This window comes from Mastomys coucha, unplaced genomic scaffold (genome assembly GCF_008632895.1).
Source record: "Mastomys coucha isolate ucsf_1 unplaced genomic scaffold, UCSF_Mcou_1 pScaffold3, whole genome shotgun sequence".
Taxonomy (NCBI): Eukaryota; Metazoa; Chordata; class Mammalia; order Rodentia; family Muridae; genus Mastomys; species Mastomys coucha.
Window position 1 is genome coordinate 4,995,546 of NW_022196909.1, and position 25,545 is coordinate 5,021,090.

The 25,545-nt window shown below is 41.7% G+C and overlaps 1 protein-coding gene across 1 annotated transcript in view; it reads left to right on the forward strand.

Moving 5' to 3' along the window:
* Window positions 1-25,545, forward strand: part of Lama4 (laminin subunit alpha 4) — a 157,905-nt gene that overhangs the window by 69,489 nt on the left and 62,871 nt on the right. The window contains exons 6-12 of the mRNA XM_031348564.1: window positions 483-557; window positions 2,263-2,414; window positions 4,327-4,437; window positions 11,495-11,606; window positions 14,658-14,825; window positions 16,954-17,147; window positions 24,150-24,266. Of these exons, the coding sequence (XP_031204424.1) occupies window positions 483-557; window positions 2,263-2,414; window positions 4,327-4,437; window positions 11,495-11,606; window positions 14,658-14,825; window positions 16,954-17,147; window positions 24,150-24,266 (929 nt within the window). The remainder of the gene's footprint in view (window positions 1-482; window positions 558-2,262; window positions 2,415-4,326; window positions 4,438-11,494; window positions 11,607-14,657; window positions 14,826-16,953; window positions 17,148-24,149; window positions 24,267-25,545) is intronic.

A 25,545-nucleotide genomic window follows, 5' to 3' on the forward strand; every position in this document is an offset into this window, starting at 1 on the left:
CACTCTCCCTCTGGGGCTCCTCCCTCTCCCTCTGGGGCTCCTCCCTCTCCCTCTGGGGCTCCTCCCTCACAGCTGGCAGGGACCAGCGCTGCTGTGGACACTGTGAGGAAATGAAAGCTTTCGATTTCAAGTTGAATGCTGAGTAGTCATCGTTTCCTTGTGAAAATTTCCTGGGCCTTTTGGGAGTGAAGCATCTGTTGAGTTAGAAAAGAATCCTAAGGAGCTGGGGAAAGAATCCTAGGAAAGCGAGGTTCAGTTTTACTTCCCATCATTTTTTTTTTTTAACATCTCTCTTACCTCCATTGAGCTGGTTAAAGGGCATTATCTTGATATCACAGACTCCATACTCTTCAGGATGAATATAATTAATCCCCATGGCAGAACTGCACACCAATGGCCAGTATTTCTGGAAACCATGGAAACACTGTCCTGTTTTAGGCATTAGAAAATGATTCCTTACTCTGTGTTTCTGTCTCCGACAGTGTGCAACTGTGGGGGCGGCCCATGTGACAGCGTAACCGGAGAGTGCTTGGAAGAAGGACTTGAACTCCCCACAGGCAAGCACTGCCCAACTTTAAGGACAAGTGACAGTACCTTGATGACTAACCCACTTTCTCTAATATGCTACAGGTGTTTGTAGTTAAAAAACAAAAAAAATGGAAAATGTGGAAGAAAAGAACTGATTACCACAAGATATCCTGGCATCCACATGCACACTGAGGTGCACTCACACTCACACACACAGAGTAAATGTATTTTAAAGCTGTAAAGACCTCTGAAAGTGTTTCACTTCCCCCGCCCCAGGTTTACCCTGGTATTTGCTCCAGGGTAACAGACCCTGTGCGAAGGTCCCCAGTGGTCTCCATCTCATCAGCAGTGAGGTAGTTTTTGTTGATATCACTCAGAGACTTTGGACATCTTACTTGCCTAGTCTTCACGCTCAGCTTCATGCTGTCAGGACAGAGCCCTTTCTGCATCAGCTGGTTTCCAGCAGCTGTAGAAACTGAAAGAAGCAGAGACTTAAGCAGCTCTTCCCAGCTCACCCGATGTAAAGCCTGACCAGAAGTAAACTGACAAGGAGTTACAAATAGAGCTGCCTTCTCTTTTGCCTAAATCGCTCTGTCACTCAAGAGCAACAAAGCTTTTGTTTCAAAGAGTATTTGAACATTATGCATCCCTTCCCCCAAGCAAAAGTATATTAGTCCCAAAAAGTCCTTGTGAGCAGGAGAGATTATAAAACTGCCAGTTTATCATACTCAGAAGATGCCTGAGCTGGGAGACACAGCAGAGCAAAGGCTGCAGTTACCAACTACAGAGTCCTTGACCAGCTCCATTTAAAGGCGGTCAGATGCCTACATAGCCTTAAACATTTTCTTCAGCAACCTGAAGTGTAGTCTGGGGACTCATTTTCTAAGGGAGCTTTAAGGTAGTGCTAGGTTAATAACAAATTAACAAATTAACATGCATTAACCCTTTAGTGCCTGTCATCTCTGCAGAAAACAGCGGCATCTGTGGGAAGGAGTTTGGGAACTGGCAAGGTACAGAGAGGTCAGGATAGGGTTCAAGGCTTAGTGTGTGTTCTTTTGGATTATGTCCATGGAGGGCAGCTGGGTCCTGGGTGGGGCTCACAGTGTGAGGAGGAGAAACTGGGGCTTGTCTCTTGAGCATGCCCAGGTTTACTCTCAGGGTTAGCACCTACCTCAGAGACCAGGTCATGACATTAGCCAACAAGTATACTCTACAGACCTGCTCTGAGGACTTGTACATCTAGACATGGGTGGGGGGTGGGAGGGGCATGGAGAGGAGCCAGGCCCTCTCGGGGTGGGGGGCACAAAGACAGGTGCAGCATTCCTAGACTGACTGAGAGAAGCTGGTGAGAAAAGATGCTTGGCCATCAGCCTGCTCTCCCAGCTGCCACCAAGAGAAGACGGGAAGCTGACACGAACGGAATCTGGGGGGTGGGGGTGACTAATAGGAAAAATGGTAAGGGCTTCTTTGCCACCCATCCCATAATAGTCCTTTCTGTCAGTAATTAGCGTTCTTATTAACCTGCTGTCTCAGTGCCTGGTTCTCATTATGTTTTAAGTGGGACTCCTGCCCGACGTATGGGTTGGTCTGGTAACGACTGGTTCTACATGGCTATATCAATTCTCTGGGAAACAAAAATAAACATGGTATTAACCAAGGGGGTCCACATTAAAGCCATATGCTTCCAGGCTGCCTTTTGGCTCTGCAGAAATGACACTCCTATTTCGACTCCAGGCTGTGATAAGTGCGTCTGGGACTTGACCGATGACCTGCGATTAGCAGCGCTCTCCATCGAGGAGAGCAAATCCGGCCTGCTGAGCGTGTCCTCTGGCGCTGCCGCGCATAGACACGTGACCGACATGAACTCTACCATCCACCTCCTCAAAGTATGCCGAATGTTGCTCTTTTTGCTCTCTTCACTGTAGTTGCACAGGCTCCCTCTTAGCAACCTCTGTGACCTGTTGGCATCTGAGCTCCATGGCTATATTATAGATTGTGTAGGTCCAACATGAAGAGTTAGGAAAGCTCACACGATAATCATGAGCTAATGCCTCAATCAAAAGCAGTAGAGAGTCCGTGAAAAACGAAATGACTAAAAGATTAATATCTACCTGAGAAACTTTTATTTTCAGAGCTGTGCATTTTTTATTCACGTGCAAGCCTGCCCGTATACCTTAGTTCAGTTTGCCGGGTTTGGAAGAGTTTGTCTAAAACCTCCCTCCCTGCTTCCAATTTTCGTTCTTACACTTGTTCTCTCTTGTTTTTCCAGTCTCTCAATCTCTTTGTGAAACACACGCACATACACACATCCTCAAATTCACAAACACACACATATATATGTGTGTTCTCATACCTTTACAGAACAAAGACGTTAAAGGCAGGCAATGGGAAAAAATAAAAAAAAAAAATCTCACCTGTCTAAGCTTTAAAAGGCTTTTCTTCCATAATGGACCTCCATCACAACTAACATGCTTTTATAGAAAACAGAGCTAAGTGAAAAGCCACCAGATTCAACACCAGCACACCGATTTTCTTAGTCAAGGTAACATAATGGTGAAGATTTTCTTGTCCACACGCCAGCTATCCATTGCTATGTGAGCTCAGGAAAGTTAATCTTAGCTTTTCAGTGTCCTCGTATAGAAATGAGGAAGGTACTGGGGGAGCTGGGATATGTAGAACCATTAAAACAGTACCTGGCATAAGTGTTGATTATTCTTTGGAGGTTCAAATAATATCCACAATTGGCTGAAAATGTGTAGTGCAGACTAAAATAAGTATTCCCAAACTGTAGTGCTTGTGGGATCTTAGTGAAAACTAGGAACTACTTTGCCAACCCCCCCACCTAGATACATAAGAGCATTAATTCTCAAAGACTCGCCTGGACTCAGGGCAGTAAATATACCATGCTTTCCATAAGGCACACCTGATGGACTTAATCCAAGGTAGCCCCAGGACAGCACCATTTCTACCAAGCTTCTAAAAAATGCAAAAGGTGGGGAGGCAGTGACCCAATATAAAGAGAATTGATCTCTTTACACCCAGAGAAGGAAAATGCATTTCTAAAATCCATTTTCTTTGATCCTGATTACCGATGAGTTTCTCTAAGACCCAATCAGATTGAAATTTGCCAGATTCCCGGGGCCACCTCCATCCTAATTATAGTGTTTTCAACAATAGAAAAGGGAGCCCTTTCCCTGAGCCAGCTTGCTGCCTGGCCAGAGCTCGCTGAACCATAGTAAATAGCAGATTTTCAGTTCCCAGAAGCTGCATACCCTACCCTTAGCAGAATTCTGCATCTGTCTGAGATCAGTCTATTAAGAACAGAGGTCATGACCAGGCAGTGGTAGTGCATGCATGCCTTTAATCCTAGCGCTTGGGAGGCAGAGGCAGGCAGATTTCTGAGTTCAAGGCCAGCCTGGTCTACAGAGTGAGTTTCGGGGGTGGGGTGTGGGGAGGGGAACAAAAAAGAACCGAGGTCATGGGCCGGAGAAATATATTTAAAAAGAAAAGAGTAGAAGTTACAATCTCCCTAAATCTCCTGTACTCAGTCTCTGGTGTCTGAGGCTAGGAAGATGAGTCAGCAGTTTAGTGGCGTTCTTACAGATAAGCAGAGTTAAGCTCCTAGCACCCATGCAGAGTGCTTTACCATCACCATCAACTCCAGCTCCAGGGACTCCAACACCCTCGACTGACCACTGAACACTGCACCCCATTCATAAATTCACACTAAGATATACACAAATATTTCATCTAAGAATAAATAAAAATAAAATATTTTAACCCTTTTTTCCCCCACAGACAAGGTTGTCAGAAAGAGAAAACCAGTATACTCTAAGAAAGATACAGATAAACAACTCGGAGAACACACTGAGAAGCCTCCTGTCTGATGTAGAGGAACTCGATAAGAAGGTATTGTTCCGAGCCTGTGCCTTTCGTGAGTCAAACTTCTCCTGGGGAGATGCAACATACACGTCTACTCACCCCTTACCAAAGTCCAAAGTTACTTTCAGGAATATGGATGGAGAGTAATTTACAGGAGCATAAATCACTCTAAACAACTTACATCACCAAGGCCCACCACAGCATGGCCGATAGCTTACAAAGCTGGGAACCTGAAACACACTATACGGCCTGCAGGCTACTCAAGAGGGTGGAGAGGGTTCTTTTCAAGTGACTCAGTTGGTCTAAACCTCTTCCAGGCACCTCAGTTGGTTTCTATTTCTTCCAGGCAGCTGGTCTGATCTGAGTGTCTTTGCACCTTAGCTCAATTTATCTGATGGGTACTCTCAGCTTTTATTGTTTATTCTGACAAGGAGGGGCCTGGTGAATCTGGTCTGTTTCAGGAACTTCCTGAATCAATTTGAGTTAGTTTTATTTTTGTTTGTTTTGGCTTGGTTTTGTTTTGTTTCGGCATGGTTTGGTTTGATTTTTTTTTCCTGCTTGCAGGCTTCTCTATATTGAATGCTTCAATCTAGTAGGAAACTTTTAAAATACAGGGTCAACCTTGAAGAATACAGTTAGCCTGGATAAGCATAGTGCATCACAAGCAATGAGGCTTTTAAGAGCCCAGGAAAAATTCAACGACCCTTGAGTGTCTCAAAAAAAAAAAAAATTAAGGCCAGATCTACAGTGAAAGGTGATAAAGGACATCTTCCTGTCTTCCCATTTTAATAGCTTTTCTTGAAATCTTGTGTTTATGGTGAACTTTCTATGCATTTGTTCCAGTTAACACAGTTGATATGTGCTGCAACTAGGAAAGTCACTTAGCTCTTTGCATAGAACTGTACAAATAAGAGGTATCAACATCCCAGGAATATGTTTTTTTGTATACAATAAACACATTAAATGTTAATAAAAAGAAAGAAAGAAACTTGCCACACAAGCCTAACAACCTGAGTTTAGTCCTTAGAGCCCATGTGGACTGAGCTCACTTTTAAAAGTTCTTATTTTAATTCTGCGTGCATGCACACACACAAATAATAATAATAAATTAATTTTTTTAAAAAAAAATCAAAGTTCAGCCTTTATATTTGTCTTAGTCAGGGTTTCTATTCCTGCACAAACATCATGACCAAGAAGCAAGTTGGGGAGGAAAGGGTTATTTAGCTTACTTCCAAATTGCTGTTGATCACCAGAGGAAGATAGGACTGGAACTCAAGCAGGTCAGGAAGCAGGAGCTGATGCAGAGGCCATGGAGGGAGGTTCATTACTGGCTTGCTTCCCCTGGCTTGCTCAGCTTGCTTTCTTATAGAACCCAGGACTACCAGCCCAGGGATGGCACCACCCACAAGGGGCCCTACCCCCTTGATCACTAATTGAGAAAATGCTCCACAGCTGGATCTCATGGAGACATTTCCTCAACTGAAGCTCCTTTCTCTGTGATAACTCCAACTTGTGTCAAGTCAACACAAAACCAGACAGTACAACATCATAAATTAAAATGAACTTCAGGTAGATTAAAGAGCCAAGAATAAATTTCAAGTCCACAGGAAAATAGAATGAAGCAATTATTAACACCAAGAGGAAATGGCATAAATACAATATGAAGATCTGAAAAAATACAGACAATAGATTTGACAAGTTACAATTTCAATTCTCAGAGAAACACTAAATAAATATTTAAATAGACTGTGAAAAATACTCAGAGAGAAACATGGCTTATGAAAACTCACACAAAAAAGAGAGTTGGTTCAATGAGTCAGAGCACTTACTGCGCTTGCAGAGGACTCCGGTTCTGTTCTTAGCATCCACATGGCAGCTACAACTGTCTATAACTCCAGTCTCAGTGGATTCAACACCCTCTTCTGGCCTCTGTGTGCACCAGGCAAATGTATGCTGTAATTTCGTTGTGGATACTCCTTCCCACGGTCTCAAACTTGACATTTAGTACCTCTATCTCATGGGTTCCATATGCTCAAAATCTCACAAATTCTATTCATCTCAAGTCACCGGGTTTTGGAGTAGTTTGGGGTTTGAGAGGTATATTATTGTTGTTGTTTGTTTGCCAGCTTCCATATCTAAGTCTTCCAACCCCCATTTGGAAGTCCCTACAATCATTTCATACCATTTACCCCTGGGAATATGCTGAAGGACGCCCATGTATCTGTGGTCACAAAGAACCCATGTTCCAAAGGCTTTTTCTGTTGCTACTGCTGATGAATCCTATATAGAAAATACCAAAGACCAGGCCACATTTCCAGTCTCCTGTGCTCCCAAGCCTATAATGCCAAAGGTGGAGAAAGCATGGTGGCCTACAGGCAGAGGTAGAAACAGCAGCTCCCTCCCAATGTCAGTTTTTCACTTCACTCTGTGGGTCTTAAAAGTCTGCAACGGAGGCCATAGTGACAGAGATCAGTTACCCCAGGCGTTCACGCACACAGAGGGTACCAACATATCAGCTCATGCAAAATATGTCATAATGGATGTATAGGAAAAAATATTAAAAGTCTCAGCATGGGTTTTTACCCACCTTAGACCATTTATGTTCCAAGGTTTTCACACACGGTCTTTATATTTTTAGATATGCCCAGGCAGCACAGTAGCTGGGCAGCTGCCCACCCTCCATGCTATTAGAATCTACCTTCCTATTCATAACCCAAGTTATTACTTACTGTGTTTCATCTGGGCTGCTCTTAGCCCCAGTTGGCCAGCCCACATGACCACGTTTTTGTGGCTCACCTAACCCATGGCAGTTCTCCTTTCTCCTCTCATGTACGTTCTTCTTTTCTCCTATGGGAGCTTTCTTCTGCTTCTTCCAAGCCTGCCAAACCTCAACCCCAGCTGTCTCTTCTACCCAGCCGTTAGCTTTTGGCATCATTATTCACCAATCACAATTAACTGGAGGCAGGGTCACTCAATATCTTACGTGCAGACTCTCTGTCTCTGGGACACCCGTCCTGGGGAACCCAGATTAGCATTAGAATACAAGCAGCATTAGGCCAACCCACTACAGGAAATATATCAAGTATCTGATCCTTACAAAAAGACAGGATGGAAAAAACTGTGTTTCTGGTCTAGGAACATTAAAGACTTGTCACTTCACAGTTACTGTGACAGGCACTAAGTAAGACTCACGGTGCCACAGTCTAGCAGGGAGCAGGTACATTTTTAATGATGTATCATTTAGCAATGGATCCTGGTACAGGAGAAACTAAGTCTGAGGAACAAACATTGAATCCCCTCACTAGGGAAGGTTGCCTTGAGTGTTGAGAGTGACTAGGAGTTTATGGAGAACTTCCAAGTAGGGGAAATGTGCCATAATGCAAAAGATGTGAAACAAATGACATATATTTTCTTGCCACCTGAATAATATTAGCCTTGGCCTTGAAGTTGGTTTAAGACAATAGGTAAGAATTGTCAATTAACAGTAGATGATATCATCAGATAGACCATGAAGAACCCATGCCCGACATACTCAGAGAAGTATGACTTTCAAACATCGAAGTCATTGAAGTGTTTACAGCAAAACAGCTGATTATATTTGCATTTCAGAAGTATTCTTTCTTCTGTAGAGAGGATAGACTAGGTCCAGGAAGAGTGTGAGGGTGGGGTGCAATGGGAAACTGCCACAGGAGATGGGAAAAGAAAGGTTGGTTCCCTCCTTGCCTTCACTTTTAAAGGCACACGATAGTCCAAGACTGGGGAGATGTAAGAGGAGAGAAGCAAGGCTGACAGGTAGGATAAAATGGGTCACATGACCAATTAGAAGTCATATGACCAATTAGAAGTCATAGGAACAAGGAGGGAATTTCCATATGAGTGGAATGGATGAGTAAGATTAAAACTACAGATTGAATTACTCTGGACAATTTAAGTTTGAGGTAGATTCCTGTAGATGTCCACAGACAGCTAGAGACTCACGTCAGAAGCTCAGGCACTAGAAAGGGGGATACACAGGTACGTAGATATCACTTAACAGGAAGAAGAGAAGCCCACAGAAGTTGGCATCCACCATTCAGGTTTGAAGAAACACACCAATATTCGTACTGTCTCCATTTACACTTACACAGACTAGTGACTAAAACTCCCTTACTTTTAATCACAAAAGAATTGCAACTTAAACAATTAAATTTATGGTGATCCTACAGATTGGTTATCATCATTGCTTAATTCAAATAGATATGAGGAAAATTCACCATTGGAGTAAATACATGATCAATTCTTTGTAGTGATGTAAGTAATCAACCAGTTTATAATTATGGATAATAATTTTGTTTTCTGTTTTAAGGCAAGGCACACCCATTTGATCACATGCACATATCATTATGTTACTTCCATGAGCAAAACTCCAGGAAATAATTTAGATCTTTTTTAAAAATCCCTAGATACTGTATTATATTTGGTAATTTTTCAATTTCCAGGAATAAATGTCCACTTTACATCATTTCTATGTGTATGTCTTTACAGATAAAGATGGATGAATATAGGTCTCTGTCCATCTTTATGTCTCACAGCACCCTCTGGTGTTCATTAGCTAGAAGTTTTCTTATAGGGGTAGTATCTCTTCACATTTTAAAGTTAAAAGTTTAAAGACAGAGTCATAACAATAGAACATTTCTTTGAAGTATAATACCAAAGTGTGTGTGTATATATATATATATATATATATATATATATATATATATGTGTGTGTGTGTGTGTGTGTGTGTATATGTACATATATACATATATGTACACATATATATTTGTGTGTGTGTTCGATTTAGAAAATGAGTCTCATTTTTTCTAAATATAACATTTAAACGGGGTCAAACACAAACATTTTAATGTATTATATATCATATTTATGTTTTAAAAGCAGTGAAGTGTGATGTGAAGAATAAGATTCATTTTATTTTCTACATCATCTAATTTTTAAATGATTACATAATTTTTTTTCTCTGGAAAGCATTAGATAAGCCCAAGAGAAGGCTGGTGCTGGGGGAAGGGATGTGGTGACTCAGAAGAAACTGTACAGTCAGGCAGTGCAGTTTATTAAGAGTCTGATGGCCACGTTGCCTCTAGCAGGTATCCTGTTTTGTATTAAGGAATCTCTGACTTGGCTGACAAGTGGCTTTTGTCTTACTTAGGGTTGCTATTGCTGTGATGAAATACCACAACCAAAGCAACCTTGGGAGGAAAGGGTTGTATTTCCCTCACAGTTACATATAACAGTCCATTACCAAACACGTGAAGGCAGAAAGTTATGCAGGGAAGGAACCTAGAGGTAGGACTTGATGAGGAAGTCATGGAGGCATGCTGCTTACTGGCTTGCTCCCCATGTCTTGTTTAGACTGCTTTCCTATAGAACCTAAGACAATAAACGGGCTCAGCTCTCACCGTCAATCACTAATTTAGAAAATCCCCTACAGGCTTGCATCCAGCCCGATCTTATTGAGGCATTTTCTCCACTCCGAGGACTTGTGTCAAGCTGATATAAGGCCAACCATCACAACGTTTAGATGTTTCTTCTATGATAGCATTTCAGCATCTTCTTCCTTCGCCACTGTAGAGGGACACTTGCTTGGTTTATCCTAGAAAGGGCAAAAGCATTGCCAATGATATCATGCCCTAATCCTCCAAGTAGAACTCTCTATAAAACAAGAGAGTTTGGAGCAACCACTTCCCTAGTCTGGAGAACCTGCTCAGTAGCCTCCCATGACTTCAGCCTGCCACCCATGTGATCATTGGAGCTCTTTATCACAAAGCAGACCCAAGAAAGCACCAGAAAAGGGCAGGAGGGCCTTATTAAATACAGGCTGAGGAGCTACTCCCCCTAGCTACGATAACTCAGCAACCTCTCTGTCCTGTCCAGCATCAAGAGGAAGTGCAATCCTTAGTGCAATGGAAATAATGGCCTGACCTTCAGGTCATCTCCTGTCTGTGACTACATACATAATGCACACACATATGTGCATACATATGTACATGCATGTGCACATGCACACACTTTCTTCTAAAGCCAAGGTGCAGTTGGGATTTAATGGTGAGAATACTTTATTGGAGCTCTGAAATAGAGGCACCACACTAAATGGGATCAGCCCCTGGGGAAAAAGTTCCATTTACTCTGTGCCGAATACACCTGAGCTGTTATTTGCACACAAGGGCCATCAATGTTGATGGGAAATTGGAACGAAGCTCTGAAAATAGCAGTTATCCCAGTATTATCCTGTAGTCTCTGTGGTGATTCAGTTTCAGCAGTGGTTGGAGCACCCAGTAGGAGCATTTTGGGGATCTGCCCTCTTTCTTTATCATTCCCTCTTTGACGATGTTTAAGCCTTTCAATCAGAATGCTGTCCAAGTGAGCAGCATATGTGGGTTATTTCCTATTCTGGCATCCTGAGATACAGAAACAACTGCAAGGATAATACACATGTGACAAATAGTTAGTTGGGACAGGACCATGACTTATGGCCTTGGTATATTATCTAATTTTAATAGCATTCTAGGATCCTAGAACTGGTTTCTACCTAGTCTTCATGCATGACTCTTAGGACCACTCAGTATGTCATAGAGCTGGTACATGCCAGGAAAGTTCCTCATGTTTGTCAAATGAGTCCTGTCTTAGGGTTTTACTGCTGTGAACAGACACCATGACCAAGGCAACATTAAATTGGGGCTGGCTTACAGGTTCAGAGGTTCAGTACATTATCATCAAGGCAGAAGCATGGCAGCTTCAGGGTAGGCATGATGCAGGAGGAGCTGAGAGTTCTACATCTTCATCTGAAGGCTGCTAGGAGAAGACTGATTTCCATGGAACTTGGATGAGGGTCTTAAAGCCCACGTCCAACAGTGACACACCTACTCCAACAAAGCCACACCTGCTCCAACAAGGCCACACCTGCTCCAACAAGGCCTCACCTCCTAATAGTGCCACTCCCTGGGCCAAGCATACACAAACCATCACAAGTACATTGTACATTTTATTCACCCACCCTCATAGGTGAGTATACAACATAAATCTAATGTTTATTTGTACAATTTATAGGGAAGTCAAGCCTCAAGAAAGGGGACACTGGTTGAGAAGGAAAGCATGGCTACAATTGACCAAGCAACCCAGCTTGTCGAGCAAGCTCACAACATGAGGGACAAAATCCAAGGTAAAGATCTTCTGTTTAACTTCACATCAAGGAAACATTCAGTGTATGGTTGAAAACTAAGGAGCAGTTATTGTCAGGGACTGCTGTGTACAGGAGCATATTTTTCAAAAGGCTACAGGTTTTAGCTTCAGTACAGTCTTCATGGCAACTTTGCTTATGGTGGCACACGCCTTTAATCCCAGCACTTGGGAGGCAGAGACAGGTGGATTTCTGAGTTCCGAGGCCAGCCTGGTCTACAGAGTGAGTTCCAGGACAGCCAGGGCTACACAGAGAAACCCTGTCTCGAAAAACTAAAACAAAAACAAAAACAAACAAAAAAGATTTCTGAACATCCATTCCTATGTATTATCTGTCAGTGTTCAAGAATAAATATACACAATTACTCTTTCTAGGCATTCCACTTACATTTAATGCCACACTCCCTTTCTATCAGAAGAAATGTGGTGTCCTTAAACTAAAATAGTTTAGTAGGAGTCACCTTTTTTCCAGTTATTTGCAACCCCCAAATATGTCTTTGGTATATGAATAAACCATGTTGGGTGTGGTTGCGCATGCCTTTAATCCAAGATTTGGGAGATAGAGGCAAGTGGATATCTGTGAGCCTGGTCTACCTAGCAAGTTTCAGGCTAGTTTTGGGTCATACTACGAAACCCTGTATCAAAAAATTTGGGGTGGGGAGGAAGTGAGGAGAATGAGAGCAAACCAGTCCAAATAGTCTCTGGCTGCTTGTAATGCTCTTCCTCAAGGACAAGCAGACAAGTTAGTAGTTCAGGTTTGTAACCCAAAAGAAAAAAGACAAGGGCCTGTGAGTGATTCCCTGTCCTAAAGGAATCTACCTGCCCTACTGGAGATTTCACTCATCTGAGCTCTGATTTCCACTAAGTACAGGCTGCATCTTGAAGTATTTTAACGGTGCAGTGAAAGCTGTCTTCAATTTCCCAACAGAAAGAGACTGCATTTGTTCTAGGACAAAGAGACATTCCTCGGGTTAGAGTCAGCTAAGATCTGCTATTTGTTTCCATGGTTTTTTATTATGCTATATATCAAGAGTTAGGTGACAGTACCAAATGCATCTTGGGACCCAATGACAGTAAAGAGACTCACGGCGAGAGGTTCATATCTTTCTGCTGAGGAGCCAGGAGCGCATTCTAGGCTTAAGGAACATAGAAAGCCAAGTTTGATCCTTTGCTTTGCTTCCTTGAATGCCTGTAAAGCACAGTAAAAAACAAATGGCGTGCGTTTCGGACTTCCTGCTGCCTTCCTCCCTGGCTCATGTGTTTGCATTTACTGATAAAATTCCTTTCCTAAAGCATCGTTCTAGTGATTTGTTCAAGCAGTGAGACTGAACCTAGAAATATGACCTCATATTTATCCAACTGAGAAATAAAGCCCCGTTAGGCAGCAAATAAAGTCAAGAGACAGAGGGAGTAATTCACCTTTGCTATTAAGCAAACCAGGCCTTGGTCGTTAGGTGCTTCCTTTGAAAAGAATCTGAACCATCTTATTTGTCCTTTGGTCATGGGAAAGGGCAGAGAAAAAATACCAAGGAAAAGGAAGTAGGAAACTAATTCTCATCAGTTTCATTTTTTTAAGATAATGTATGAATAGTCTCCAAAGACCAAGGCCCACGTGTCCTTGTTTGTATTCTTTTGCTAATCTATCCCAGACACAGCTGAAATAAAACTGCCTGAAACTGAACAGAATCTACAAAATGCCAAATAACTCAGCTTTGACCCACCAGAACTTACAGTGAAGGTGCGAGTGGGTAATGGTGTGTTTGATTTATTTAAGGTGTACATTTTGTTTATTTCAAGAAATCATATTTGAGACTTTGTATGAAAAGTGAATGTTCAAGGCTTTGATACTTGGGGTTTGGAGCAGTTAGCAATATTGATGTCCCTGTAACACTCACAGTAATGTTTGGAGCATTAAAACCATCTATCCCCATTTATGTTCCTTCTTTCAAAATCCAAGAATGCTGTGCAGCATTGATAGTACATCATTTCTCATTCCTAACCATCTCTAAAATAGCTGCAGGCGACCTTCAAGCTGCTGCCCACAGAAAATATAACTCCTCACCCCGGTGTGATTTATGTGACACCAGTGTTTGTCACCCATCTTATCTGGCCAAACACACAGATCGTAGTGAACCACAGACACACAATTTCATTATGCCTGGAAGATAAAGCACTTCCTCCCAGAGCTGCCAGAGAACAAGGGACTCATACAACCTCTTCTCTAATCATATGGAATAGGAATGAGAGCATCCAAGAACTGTTACATGCCAGTGTTTAGGCAAGATAACTAATCCCTCTGAGCTTTCGTGGCCCCCTTGGTTCTAAAACCTTCAGCCTACATCAGATGTAGGGCAAAGAGACTTGGAATCAAATGGCCCAGTCTTAAAAATATTCATCATAGAAGGCAATAGAAAAATCATGTTATATGTATGTATATATATATATATATATATATATATGTATATGACTTTAACATATAATTATATATTATTCAGGAAAAATATGTGTGAGCAAAATGATTACACGATAATTTTTTCATCCTTTTACTAGCTTGAGTAAAACTATCTGAAAGGCTCCATTACAAATGTACTCTCATTTTGGCTTAGAGCTTTGTTTTGTTAAATCATTGATGACTAAAATGGAATTAATATCCCCATTGCATGCTACAAGTGACAGGAGATACTGCCAAACATTTTTTCCAAGCCAAGTATTTCTATAAAATGTTGAACAAAGTCCTCAGATTATTGTGCCTTAAATATTAGTGTTCTCGAATCACCATGGATATCAGATGAGCAGAGCACCAAGGCAGACTCTGGGGCAGCCCATTCCCATTCCCAGAGTGGTCTCCTCAGGTTGGCCTCTCTCCCCTCATGATGAGCTCCCATGCTGACACCAACACTCACAGCCCAGTCCCAGCTCAGCCTTGAACGAGCTCTCTTTCCAGTGTAAGGTCAGTCGTAAGCTTTGCCACCAGCCTGCACAGCCCTGCACATCCGTTTTCCTGCTCCCATCTCAACCACATTCTTCTTCCTAGAGATCAATAGCAAGATGCTCTACTATGGAGAGAATCAGGAACTTGGCCCAGAGGAGATTGCTGAGAAGCTGGTGTTGGCCCAGAAAATGCTGGAAGAGATCCGAAGCCGGCAGCCGTTCCTCACCCATCGGGAGCTGGTGGATGAGGAGGCAGATGAGGCCCAGGAATGTATGTGTCTTCCATTCCTAGCCAACACAGCGTATGTCTTCTTTCTTTGTGGGACCAGGAAAGGACAGCAAGCCACAGGGCAACATTTGGTCAAACTAATTCTCAATATTCAGAGCTATATAGAATTTATGCACAGCCTCAAGGACTCATTCAGGAAAACTTGAATTTTTTGATCAAGGCCCAACTTTGAGAATTCTATGCAGAATCTTCATAACTTTTACTACTATGAAGAAAGAATAAAGACTTAGAAGTTGATAGAAAAAAGAAATAAAAATAAAATTCTCACTCCTATACTGAGAGAAATTTTATAGAAAATATCAAAAGTATTGGTGTTCTGATGGCTCTGAGTTTTGATAAGTTTTAATCTCCAATAAAAATGTGGTATGTCCTTAAAGATACCTATAAACACCAAAGTACACAAAGTAGTATTGTTGGGTGCCTGAGCTGATTACTATAGAGCTCATCAATGTTACCTGCTAATATACCCTGAGTGAATTCATTTTAAGCCATTTTAAACTATTTATTTGATCTGGTTTTATGGGGTGGCTATTCAAGCTAACCTCAGCCTTCATGCTGAGCTCTATGCGGCATAGGTGAAATCCACTCGTGTGAATTTCATGCTAGGACTAACCAGGCAGGCTGCACCTCTCCCTCCACGTAGAGGCTTTATCTCATGGAGAATGGCCTGGACTTGTTCACACAGCAGGGGAGCCTGCTGAGAGGGAAAGAACAGAAAGTTCAAGGGCTCTTCAAGCCTGGGCTTGGAACTCAGTCATATCATATCTGTTCTTTTGGTCAGGACCAGCCTGGATTCAATGGGTAACATTCTCAGTGAGAAAAGTTGCAAAGAATCTATATATTCAACAAAGGAAATTACAGATTTTCAAATCAGATTTCAGCAGTTGCTGATATTTCATAATACTTCCATTCATTCCTCCAGATTGTAGTTAATACACCCATTGTTATATCTTAATAATATTAAAAGAGATTGGTAAATTAATTAAAATATAGATTGAAAAGCTATTGGTTTCAGTTTATATGTTAGCTAGTTTTACTTATATTATTGTCACTTTTAAATTTTATATATTTTTATTTTGCACATTTAAAAATCTACTATAAGGAAGGGCCTGAGAGCTTTATTAGGTTGTTGGGGAATTGATGGAGCTGCAAAGGTTAAAGGGCACGAGTCACCTTCTCACAGATGCCACCCTACCAACCTTTGCTAGGAAGTATTGTGGATACCAGAGAAGGCAGTTGCTGGCATAAAGGTTTATTGTAACAACAAATAAAGTCTTGCCACCGGGGAGAACGACAGGAGAATGCCAGGCCGGTCAGGCCAGCTGGAGCTCCACCATTGAAGCCACATGTTCCCAAGCTCCTTGACTATCTTGAAATTAACCAGACTGCCCATGGAAAAAGAGACCAATTACTTCTCTCTCTTAGTCTCTTGAAATACATAAATGCACTGGAAACATTTTCTTTACTGAATCAGGAACTTGTATGTTTTCCTCATAGTAAGGAAAGGAAAGGCAAGCTTTAACAGGACGGACTGTCATCCCCTGGTGAGGTTGGAGGGGGGTACCAAGAATTATGGTATCTAACCAATAAATGTGCCTATGAGCCAAGAATGAAGTGTGCAGACAAAGAGACTTTAAGAATATTGTGTCATTGCTATTTAATCTTTATCCTGCCCAAAACCTCAATTTGAGTTTGACCTAAGGAACTAACTGGAAATAGTGCGGTAAAGTGGTAAGACAAGTGTTACACACAGCATAGATGCTTGTTCTATCACCAACTAGAAAACACTGGTTATTTTTCATAGGAATAACTATAAGTATACCCAGCTTTCCTTCATAAGATGGATAACTGGGTAATAAGCAGGAAGGTAGATCAGCCTAGATTCTGCACAGAGTAGACTCCTCTTGGAAAAGTAACCAAGCCATTCCTTCAGTTGATGGGTCAGGAGTTCCTAAGGCCAACAGAAAAGCACCCCCCTTAACTGGAAACGGTGGGGCTACTTTTGTGAACCTCTCCCTCATCTCAATCACTGAAGCAGACAGGGACTGAATTATTTTCTACTTTGTGAGATGCAGGAGCCCAGACTACATTTGTTTCCATTTCTCCTCAGTGCTGAGCCAAGCTGAGAACTGGCAGCGGATACACAATGACACCCGCTCTTTGTTCCCTGTGGTGTTGGAGCAGCTGGATGACTACAATGCTAAGCTGTCCGACCTCCAGGAATCCATTAACCAGGCACTTGACCATGTCAGGGATGCAGAAGACATGAATAGAGCCATTGCTTCCAAGCAGCGTGACCATGAGGTACAGTGGGCACCAACTGTAGATGCATATTGGGCATACCAAGCTGAACTTATACCAAGAAAAAGTGACTGACATTAAAAACTTTAAATGCTGATATACCTAACACTCATATTTTAAATATGGTTGGGTTTTTTTGTTTTGTTTTTTGTTTTTTGGTTTTTTGTTTTGTTTTGTTTTTTGTTTTTTGCTATTGTAAGTTACTACCATATCTGTGCCTTAAATTAAGTTGAACTGTAAAGCCGGGCAGTGGTGGCGCATGCCTTTGATCCCAGCACTTGGGAGGCAGAGGCAGGCAGATCTCTGAGTTCGAGGCCAGCCTGGTCTACAGAGTGAGTTCCAGGACAGCCAGGGCTATACAGAGAAACCTCGTCTTGAAAAACCAAAAAAAAAAAAAAAATAAGTTGAACTGTGATAGATGTTTAGTCTTCACTTAGGTAAGAATGATGTCTTGTCAGTGTTTGTACAAGAGGCTATACTGCTTTCTCTAGACAGAAAAGGACTGTTCCAGAAACATACATCTGCCCAGAACTTTGTCTTTTGGATATTTGCAGGTTTTAGAAAGGTGTAATTTTTGGAAAGGAATTTTCACAGGCCGCTGACAGCAGCTGTGGGGTTAAACTCAAGCTAAAATCATACACAAAAAGGTGAGGAAAATGCTAAGTACCACCATAGCTTGAGTGGTATTCAGAGAGTCCGTAGCATCTTTCTCTGCCTATCTTTCTCTGATGCCCACACCCACAGGGCTGGCAAGTACTGACTGTGTGTCCACTCTACGAAACACTTGTGGTCCCCACCCCCACCAGCGAAGAACCATCCTCATAGAGATGACACAAGTAAACTTGGACATGTTTGTAAACCTTAGGCTAAAACAAACAAACAAACAAACAAAAACAACAGACAAATAGAAATGGCCACTACCAAATCCACCAGTTCGTTTGAGTATTTTATCGTCAATAAGATCAACTTAAGCTTGATCCATTGATGATATTTTTCAGTCGTCATTGCCCCTCAGTAGGTTGTTGTTGTAAAAGTTCGTTGATAAAAATACCTTGTACTTCTCCACATTTTTCTAACAGGAGCAAACTCTCAGTCAGTACTTTTTTTTTTTAGAGTGATAGTAGCCAGTGTAGCATTGAGTGGTACGACAAGCATGGAAGTCTAGCCTAAAAATAGCCACTGGAGTCTCCCTGCCCTGCCGCTTCCTCTTTGACTGTTCCACACTCAGTCAACTGCAAGACCCTCCAGTTTTACCATCTAAGCAATTTCTGTCTGCCATTCTTCTACAGTTTCTTTCCTTCTGACCTTCACTATGTCCCAGCCAATTACCTTCTTCTATTTCTCTTCCATCCTTCCGCTCCTTCAAGCCACCCTCCCTGCCCTGCCAAGAGTACCCATGCACTAATCGTTCTCACAGTGGCTGCTTTCTCCTGTTCAAAGCTCTCCATTGTCTGCTTGCCACATATCATTATGGACGCTAAACCTGTGGACCACTCGATGTGTTATAAGTTTGAAGGTTTATGATAACCATTTTTAAAAGGAAACCAAATAAAAGAATATTTTGGTTCCAGTCTTGCATAAGTGCTTGGAATTGACCTTTGTTATGGAGCAGCCTTACCAAACAGGTTAGAAATATACATTTAAATCTACAAATAAAAGAGCCACTAGTTACTTATAATATACCTATACTACATCTTCAATAAACTCCAGTGCAACCTAAAAAAGAAAATCATAGCAGCATTTCACAATCGAAATATTTTCATCAAATCAATGAATTTTTTTTACTGATCTGTTAAGTTGTAGTTCTGAGGGTTGGTTTAGGGGGTTCAGAGATGAAGAATACATAATTCTATGGTAGCATGGGGCTTCTAGCTTAGAGGGAAGGTTGATGCCTTCACAGATGAGCACAATAGAGAAACATGACTATGTACCTGGCATTATGAGATTGCTTCTGCAAGAAGAAGTAAAGAATGACCACGGTGAAGAGAAAATAAAGGTTGCCTTCTGCATAGGCCTGAGCTGAGTGCATGAGCCAAGGAACGGAGACAAGGCTAAAGAAGCTAATGGGGCAGATCAAAGAGGGTTCCATAGGCCATGTGAAGAGCCTAAACTCCTGTAAGACAGAGCCTTCAAATGATGTTAGTATGTTACTACACACTAACAAATGTGTAGTAGGCTGAAAGCTATCATTAAGCAGAAATATGATGAAACTTGTGAAAGACATGAGTATCCGAGCAACTCATCTAGCCCTGCTGGGGCTCACTAATGAAGACTTCCGAACTGTTCAACAGAGAGAGCTCATTATGAAAAGGAGGCATCATCAGCCCAGACCACGCCCTGCCAGACAAGGACTTAGAGACCACTTAGAAGACCCAAACATAGAACTGCCCCCTTCACCATAGAAGGGACAAAAGAAGCTAAGATCTGCCCTGATGTATTAGCAAACTCTACAGGGTCCTCTTTTGCAACTGTGAGCTGTCAGTATCAGTAAGGGGTTTGTCTGCTGCATAGACCTTACCCATTCTAGTATGTTGTGAGTTACCATGCTCAATTCTCCACTGACTTATTTTTAGGCCTCTGTGATCTCCGTGACCAATAGGAGTGGCACACAATGGGCTAAAGACCAAAGCACAGGCATGTGTGACCAGCTGCTTTGCTAGTATTTGGTAAATACTGACATGTGTCAGGACTTTGTCATAAGCAGTAAATGAACATGGTCGCCTGTGCGAAGAGACTTCAGTTCTAAAAGGAAATGCATGCCAATCTAGCTCGTAATTAAAGTTTTCTTATGCACATTTTTAGAAAACCCTCATGGATGTGGATATCAGGAATTTGGCGTCGCAATGATTTCAGACAGATGGTAGGCCTCTTTTAGCTCAGTTAAACAAGTCCCTCTACTAAGTACAAATGAACAGCGTGAGCAGAATTTTAGGGAAAGAGCAGCAGAGCGCACAGCGTTTTAAGCGTCTGTCTGTCCTGCTACTGTGTCTTCCTAGCTGATGGCCAGCATTCACCAGACATTTCCAACACTGTTTCTTGGCGCCTATGCAAAAGCCGCCTCCCAGATATGGAGGCCACGTCATTTCTCCTCCATTTTCCTTTGCTCATGTGGTTGTGCCCAGTTCCCTTCTCTAATTCTGTCCAGTCCTTGATCTAGGCCAAGCGACTCACTTAGCATACATACATAGCATGTCTCACTTACTAAAGCTCTCACTTCCTTTTATTCTTACATCTACTGAAAATTCTGTGAAAACTATGGAAACCACCCATCCTTACATGTCACTCCCATGTATAGACACATATGATTACACACGCCATACAGTCCTGCTATGAGAAAACGTGTTTGGTTATTTATACATATCAGGTTGGCAGACAAATTCAGGTAGTCCTTCTAAAGCTGAGGCTAAGAAAATGACCATCAGAAGGAGCCCCCCCCCTTCTGCACCAATATAGCCATGAATTGTAGCAATGCAATTATCTTTAATATGTTTAAGATGTAGTCTATGATCCAGTTTCAAAGGTATTACTGAATGTCTAGCTGTGTATCCTCTGTGTGTGTGTGTGTGTGCATGCATGTGCATGCATGCGTGATGTATGTGTGCATGTGTGTGCACCTATGGCCACATTTTGACTATCCCACTAAAATCATAAGTGCCCAAAGGACACACTGCTCCAGCTGTACGAATCCTGTCTTCCCAGGATCTAATGTGATATCTCGCATGCACTCATTTTATTTGTCAACAAATGAGTATAAACAGGGTTGTAGAGTACTTCCACTTGCTGTATAATCCAGATACTGTTTTTGAATACTGATTGCTCTTGATGATCAATACTCTTTCCAACATTAACCAGACTCTCAGATTGCTACACACTACTACTGGCACTTTTTTTCCTACTTCTCCATGTTTAAATGGTATGAAATTTTAATTTCTTCCAATGGAAAAAATTAAATACTAGGTTTTAATTTGATTTAATTAATTTAATTAAAACCTAGTATTTCAGTTATATAGCAGTCTTTCCTTTAAAAAATTTGAATGAGTGAAACCTTATTGGAATTTAATTCTGTGCTTTAGAATATGATTTTTAAATTTTTTCATGAAATTATGCTGCCCAATTTTTATTCCTTTAAGTAATTAATTGGAGAACTGGCATCAAACCCATGGCCTTGTGCATGGTTGGAACATGTTCTACTACTGAACAATATCCCTAACCCCAAACTTAAAAATTTTGGCAAAATATTTTTTTTCTTTTACTGAAAATAATTTTTCCCTCACATAATACATGTCGGTTATGGTTCCCCCTCCCACAACCTCTCATAGCTCCTCCCCAGCTCCCCTTCCCTATGGATCCATTCCATTTTCATCTCTCATTAGAAAGCAAGGACTTCTAAGGGATAGTAATAAGATAAAATATGACATAAGATAAAAACTAACATTGGAATAGGATAAAACAAACAAAAGGAAAGGAGCTCAAAAAACAGATAATAGACACAGAAACTCACTTGTTCACCATAATATATACACAAAGAACATGTAGGGTAAAAATAGGAAGAAATATATATATATATATATATATATATATATATATATATATATACACACACACATATGTATATGTATATATATAACATATATATGTGTTATATATCATATATGATTTATATGTAACACATATATGTTATGTATATCATGTATATAATTTTATATATAACATATATATTAATTTTTTAATATTAAAGGAAAAACCCTGACATAACATTATGAGGCACCTAACATAACATTATGAGGCAAAGAACCTCTAAAGATGTGGTGGAGGTTTTTTCAGCCAATCCCTGACAGTAGTTGTTTCCTCAGTGAGACTCCCTTGGAGAAAACAGAATTTTCACTTACAGTACTTATCAATTGGAGCAGGCTTGGGTTAGGGATGAGGGCCCGTGTGTGTCCTTTGCTCCTTGCAGTTCTCAGAGCACGTCTGGTGCAGGATAGTATAGTCTCTGTGCATAGCACCTCTGCGTCGGTGAACTCCTGCGATCGTGTTGATGTACAGGGCTTTGTCTCTTTGGTGTCCTCCATCCCCTCTGGCTCTTACACTCTTTCTGCCTCCCCTTCCTTAAGGTTCCCTGATGCCCTAGGGGAGAGATCTGATAGAGGCATCCTGTTGAGGGATGAGTATCCCTAGGCCCGCATATTGTCTGGCTGTGGGCCTCTGATTTGTTCCTGCCTGCTGCAGGAGGAAGCTTCCGTGATGATGTCTGAGCAAGGCACCGAGCTAGGAGTCTAGCAGAAGGCCATTAGGAGTCACTGTGCGACTGTGTTCTCTTAATAGAACAGCAATATTCGGTTTTACCCTAAGTCTCTGGACTATCTAACCTCAGGTATTGTGTCACCCAAGCAGTGTCAGATATGGGTCCTTCTCAGGGGATGGGCCTTAAGTCAAACTAGATGTTGCTTGCTTACTCCCACAAGCTCTGTGCCACTATTAGACTAGCAAATCGTGCAAGCAGGACACCATTACAGATGAGTGGTTTTGTGGCTGGGTGCGTGTTTATGCTTCTCTTTTGATAGTATAAACTTTCCTGTACCAAAGACGCTAGCATGTAAGGTGAGGGCCCTGTCTAGGCGCCAGCTCACGTTCTCCACATTCAGTGAGTAGTATTGTCCTTAGCAAGGGGATGAAGAGCTACCTATGGTCATGGCAACAATGTGGATTTTAGGTGTTTCCCATGGGACCCTTTTGGCCGACAACTCAATCAGATGGACCCGATTCCTGATACTGGAATTTTCATTTAGTGACAAAAGATGTCCAGTTGTGGCTGTATCTCCCCACTATTGGGTAATGTCATTTAGATGATCTTCATATTTATGGAATCCTCTACTGTATTAGGTTTCCATACAGCCCCCTTGTATGGCTCTTAATCTTTAGCTGTCTCTTCTTATATTCCCTCCCTCCCTCAGCCTCGGCCTCCCTTCCTGCCCCTCCCTCCTTCAGCCTCAGCCTCCCTTCCTGCCCCACTTACTCCTCCCATTCCAGTTGCTCTTCGTCTCTTTCTATCTCTTCATCTCTGCAGTATAATTTGAGATCAAGGATATTCTAGCAGGTTTTCTTCTGAACTGTTTTAGCTATCTTAGTGTGTGTGTGTGTGTGTGTGTGTGTGTGTGTGTGTGTGTGTGTGTTTCCATATGTGGCTGAAAACTGTCCTTACAAAGTCTGTGAAAAATGTGTTGGAATTTTGATGAGAATTGCACTGAATCTATTCTTCACTTTTGTGAAGTCCTCTTTGCTTGGTTAATCCTAGCAATCCATGAGCATGGAAGATCTTTCCATCTTCTAATTCCTTCAACTTCTTTCTTCAATCTCTTAAAGTTGTTTTTAATCACACAAGTCTTTTACTTGTTTGGTTAGAGTCACCCAATGATATTTTATATTATTTGAGGCTATTGTGAAGGGTGTTGTTTCCCTGGCTTCTTTGTCAGTCCATTTTTTGTTTGTATACATGATGGCTACTGATTTTTGTGAATTAATTTTTTTTATCCAACTACTTTGCTGAAAGTGCTTATCAGCTGTGGGTACTTACCAGTGGAATTGTAGGGTCTCATATTTTTAATCATATCATCTGAAAATAAAGATAACTTTGATTTCTTCCTGTCCAGTTTGTATCCCCTTGATTTCCTTCAGTTGTTTTATTGCTCTAAGTAGAACTTCAAGTACTATACTGAACACACAGAGATAGGACAACCTTATATTGTTCCTGATTTTAGTGGAGTTACTTTGAGTTCCTCTCCATTTAGGTTGGTGTTGGCTGCAGGCTTGCTGTTAACTGCCTGCCTTCCTTATGTGGCGAGGTCTCTTGTATCCCTAATCTCTCCAGGGCTTTCATCAGGAATGGATGTTAGATTTTGTCAAAGGCCTTTTCTGCATCCAGTGGATGGTCATGTAGTTTTTGTCCATCAGTATTTTTCTGTGGCGTACAGTAACATCCTCTCTCCTTTGTCTTCCTCCCATCAGAAACAACACGAGAGAGTGAAGGAACAGATGGAGGCCGTGGGAGCCTCTCTGAGTCTGTCTGCAGACTCTCTGACCACACCTCGGCTGACTCTTGAGGAACTTGATGAAATTATAAAGGTAAGGACACACCTGAATTGCTCAAGCTTGCCGAGATAGCAATGTTGAACTCATCGTCAGAGTAACCCAATTCAGTTCAAGTTAGTAGGATTGTGAAATAATGTCAGGTAATGGGGACCTCTAGTTTCTTGTATTATACAGTAGCTACTAGCACACACAGCTACTTAAATTTCAGTTTCATAAAACTAAGTAAAATTAGAAATTCTACTCTGTTTGAACCAGCTACATTCACATCCTCAAGAGCCACATGTGGCTGGCAGTTTTGGTGGCACAGATACGGTCACAATAAAATCTATTAAAGTACTAGATATAGTTCTTCCCTATGCACTCTACCTAGGAAGTTATTGAACAAACCAAATCATCCAATCAATAAACAAACTAATAAATTAAAAAGATCATCCTTAAAAGAAGAAAAAGTGTTCAACGTTCTTAACTATCAAGGAATGAAAATTAAAACTACTTTGAGAATCCATCTCATGTCAATCAAAATGACTATCATTGAAAAACAAACCATGACCAGGATGTAGGGGTAAACTAACCTTTATTCACCACACATTGGGAGTGTAAACTTGTGCAGCCACTATAGAGTAGAACTACCATATGGTCCAGCTGGACCCCTCTTGGTTATAAAACTGAGGGGCTGAGTCAACATAACAAAAAGATCCTTGTACATCCTACACTGTTCACAATAGATACGAAATGAAGCCAACCTTGATGTCCATCAATAGGTGAATAGGAAGAAATAAAGAAAAGTAATATCATGGTGTTTGCAAGAGAATGTCTAGAACTGGAGACCATTGCATGAAATGGAATAAGTCAGATGTTAGGGTGGGCCAACTCAAAGCCCTGGATCTGGGCCTGGGAAGTATCTGAGCCAGTCAGCCTGCCAGTTCTCCCACACCCATACCCCTGGTCTCTCCAGCACTGCCTCATTTAGCTCATCTAATGCCACAACTAGCAAGAGACAGAACCAGCTCTCCCACTCTCATACCCTCAGAGCTGGCTCATCCTGACCCACACCATGATGGCCGGCTCTACTGTGCTGCCCAGGCAAGGTGCAGGACCCACTCTCCCAAATACTGCAGCAGGTGAGGGGCAGGGACAGCTCTCCTGCTCAAATAGCTTTGGAGCCAGCTCTTCTGCCTGCCATAGGTGACAAGGGGCGAGGCAGGGCATTCCTTCCTCGTCTACATCACTACATGGCAGACAAGTGTTGGGACCAGCTCTCCAAAACTCCTTGAGTGTGGCTCACCTGTGCCTCAACAATCATGCTCAGCTC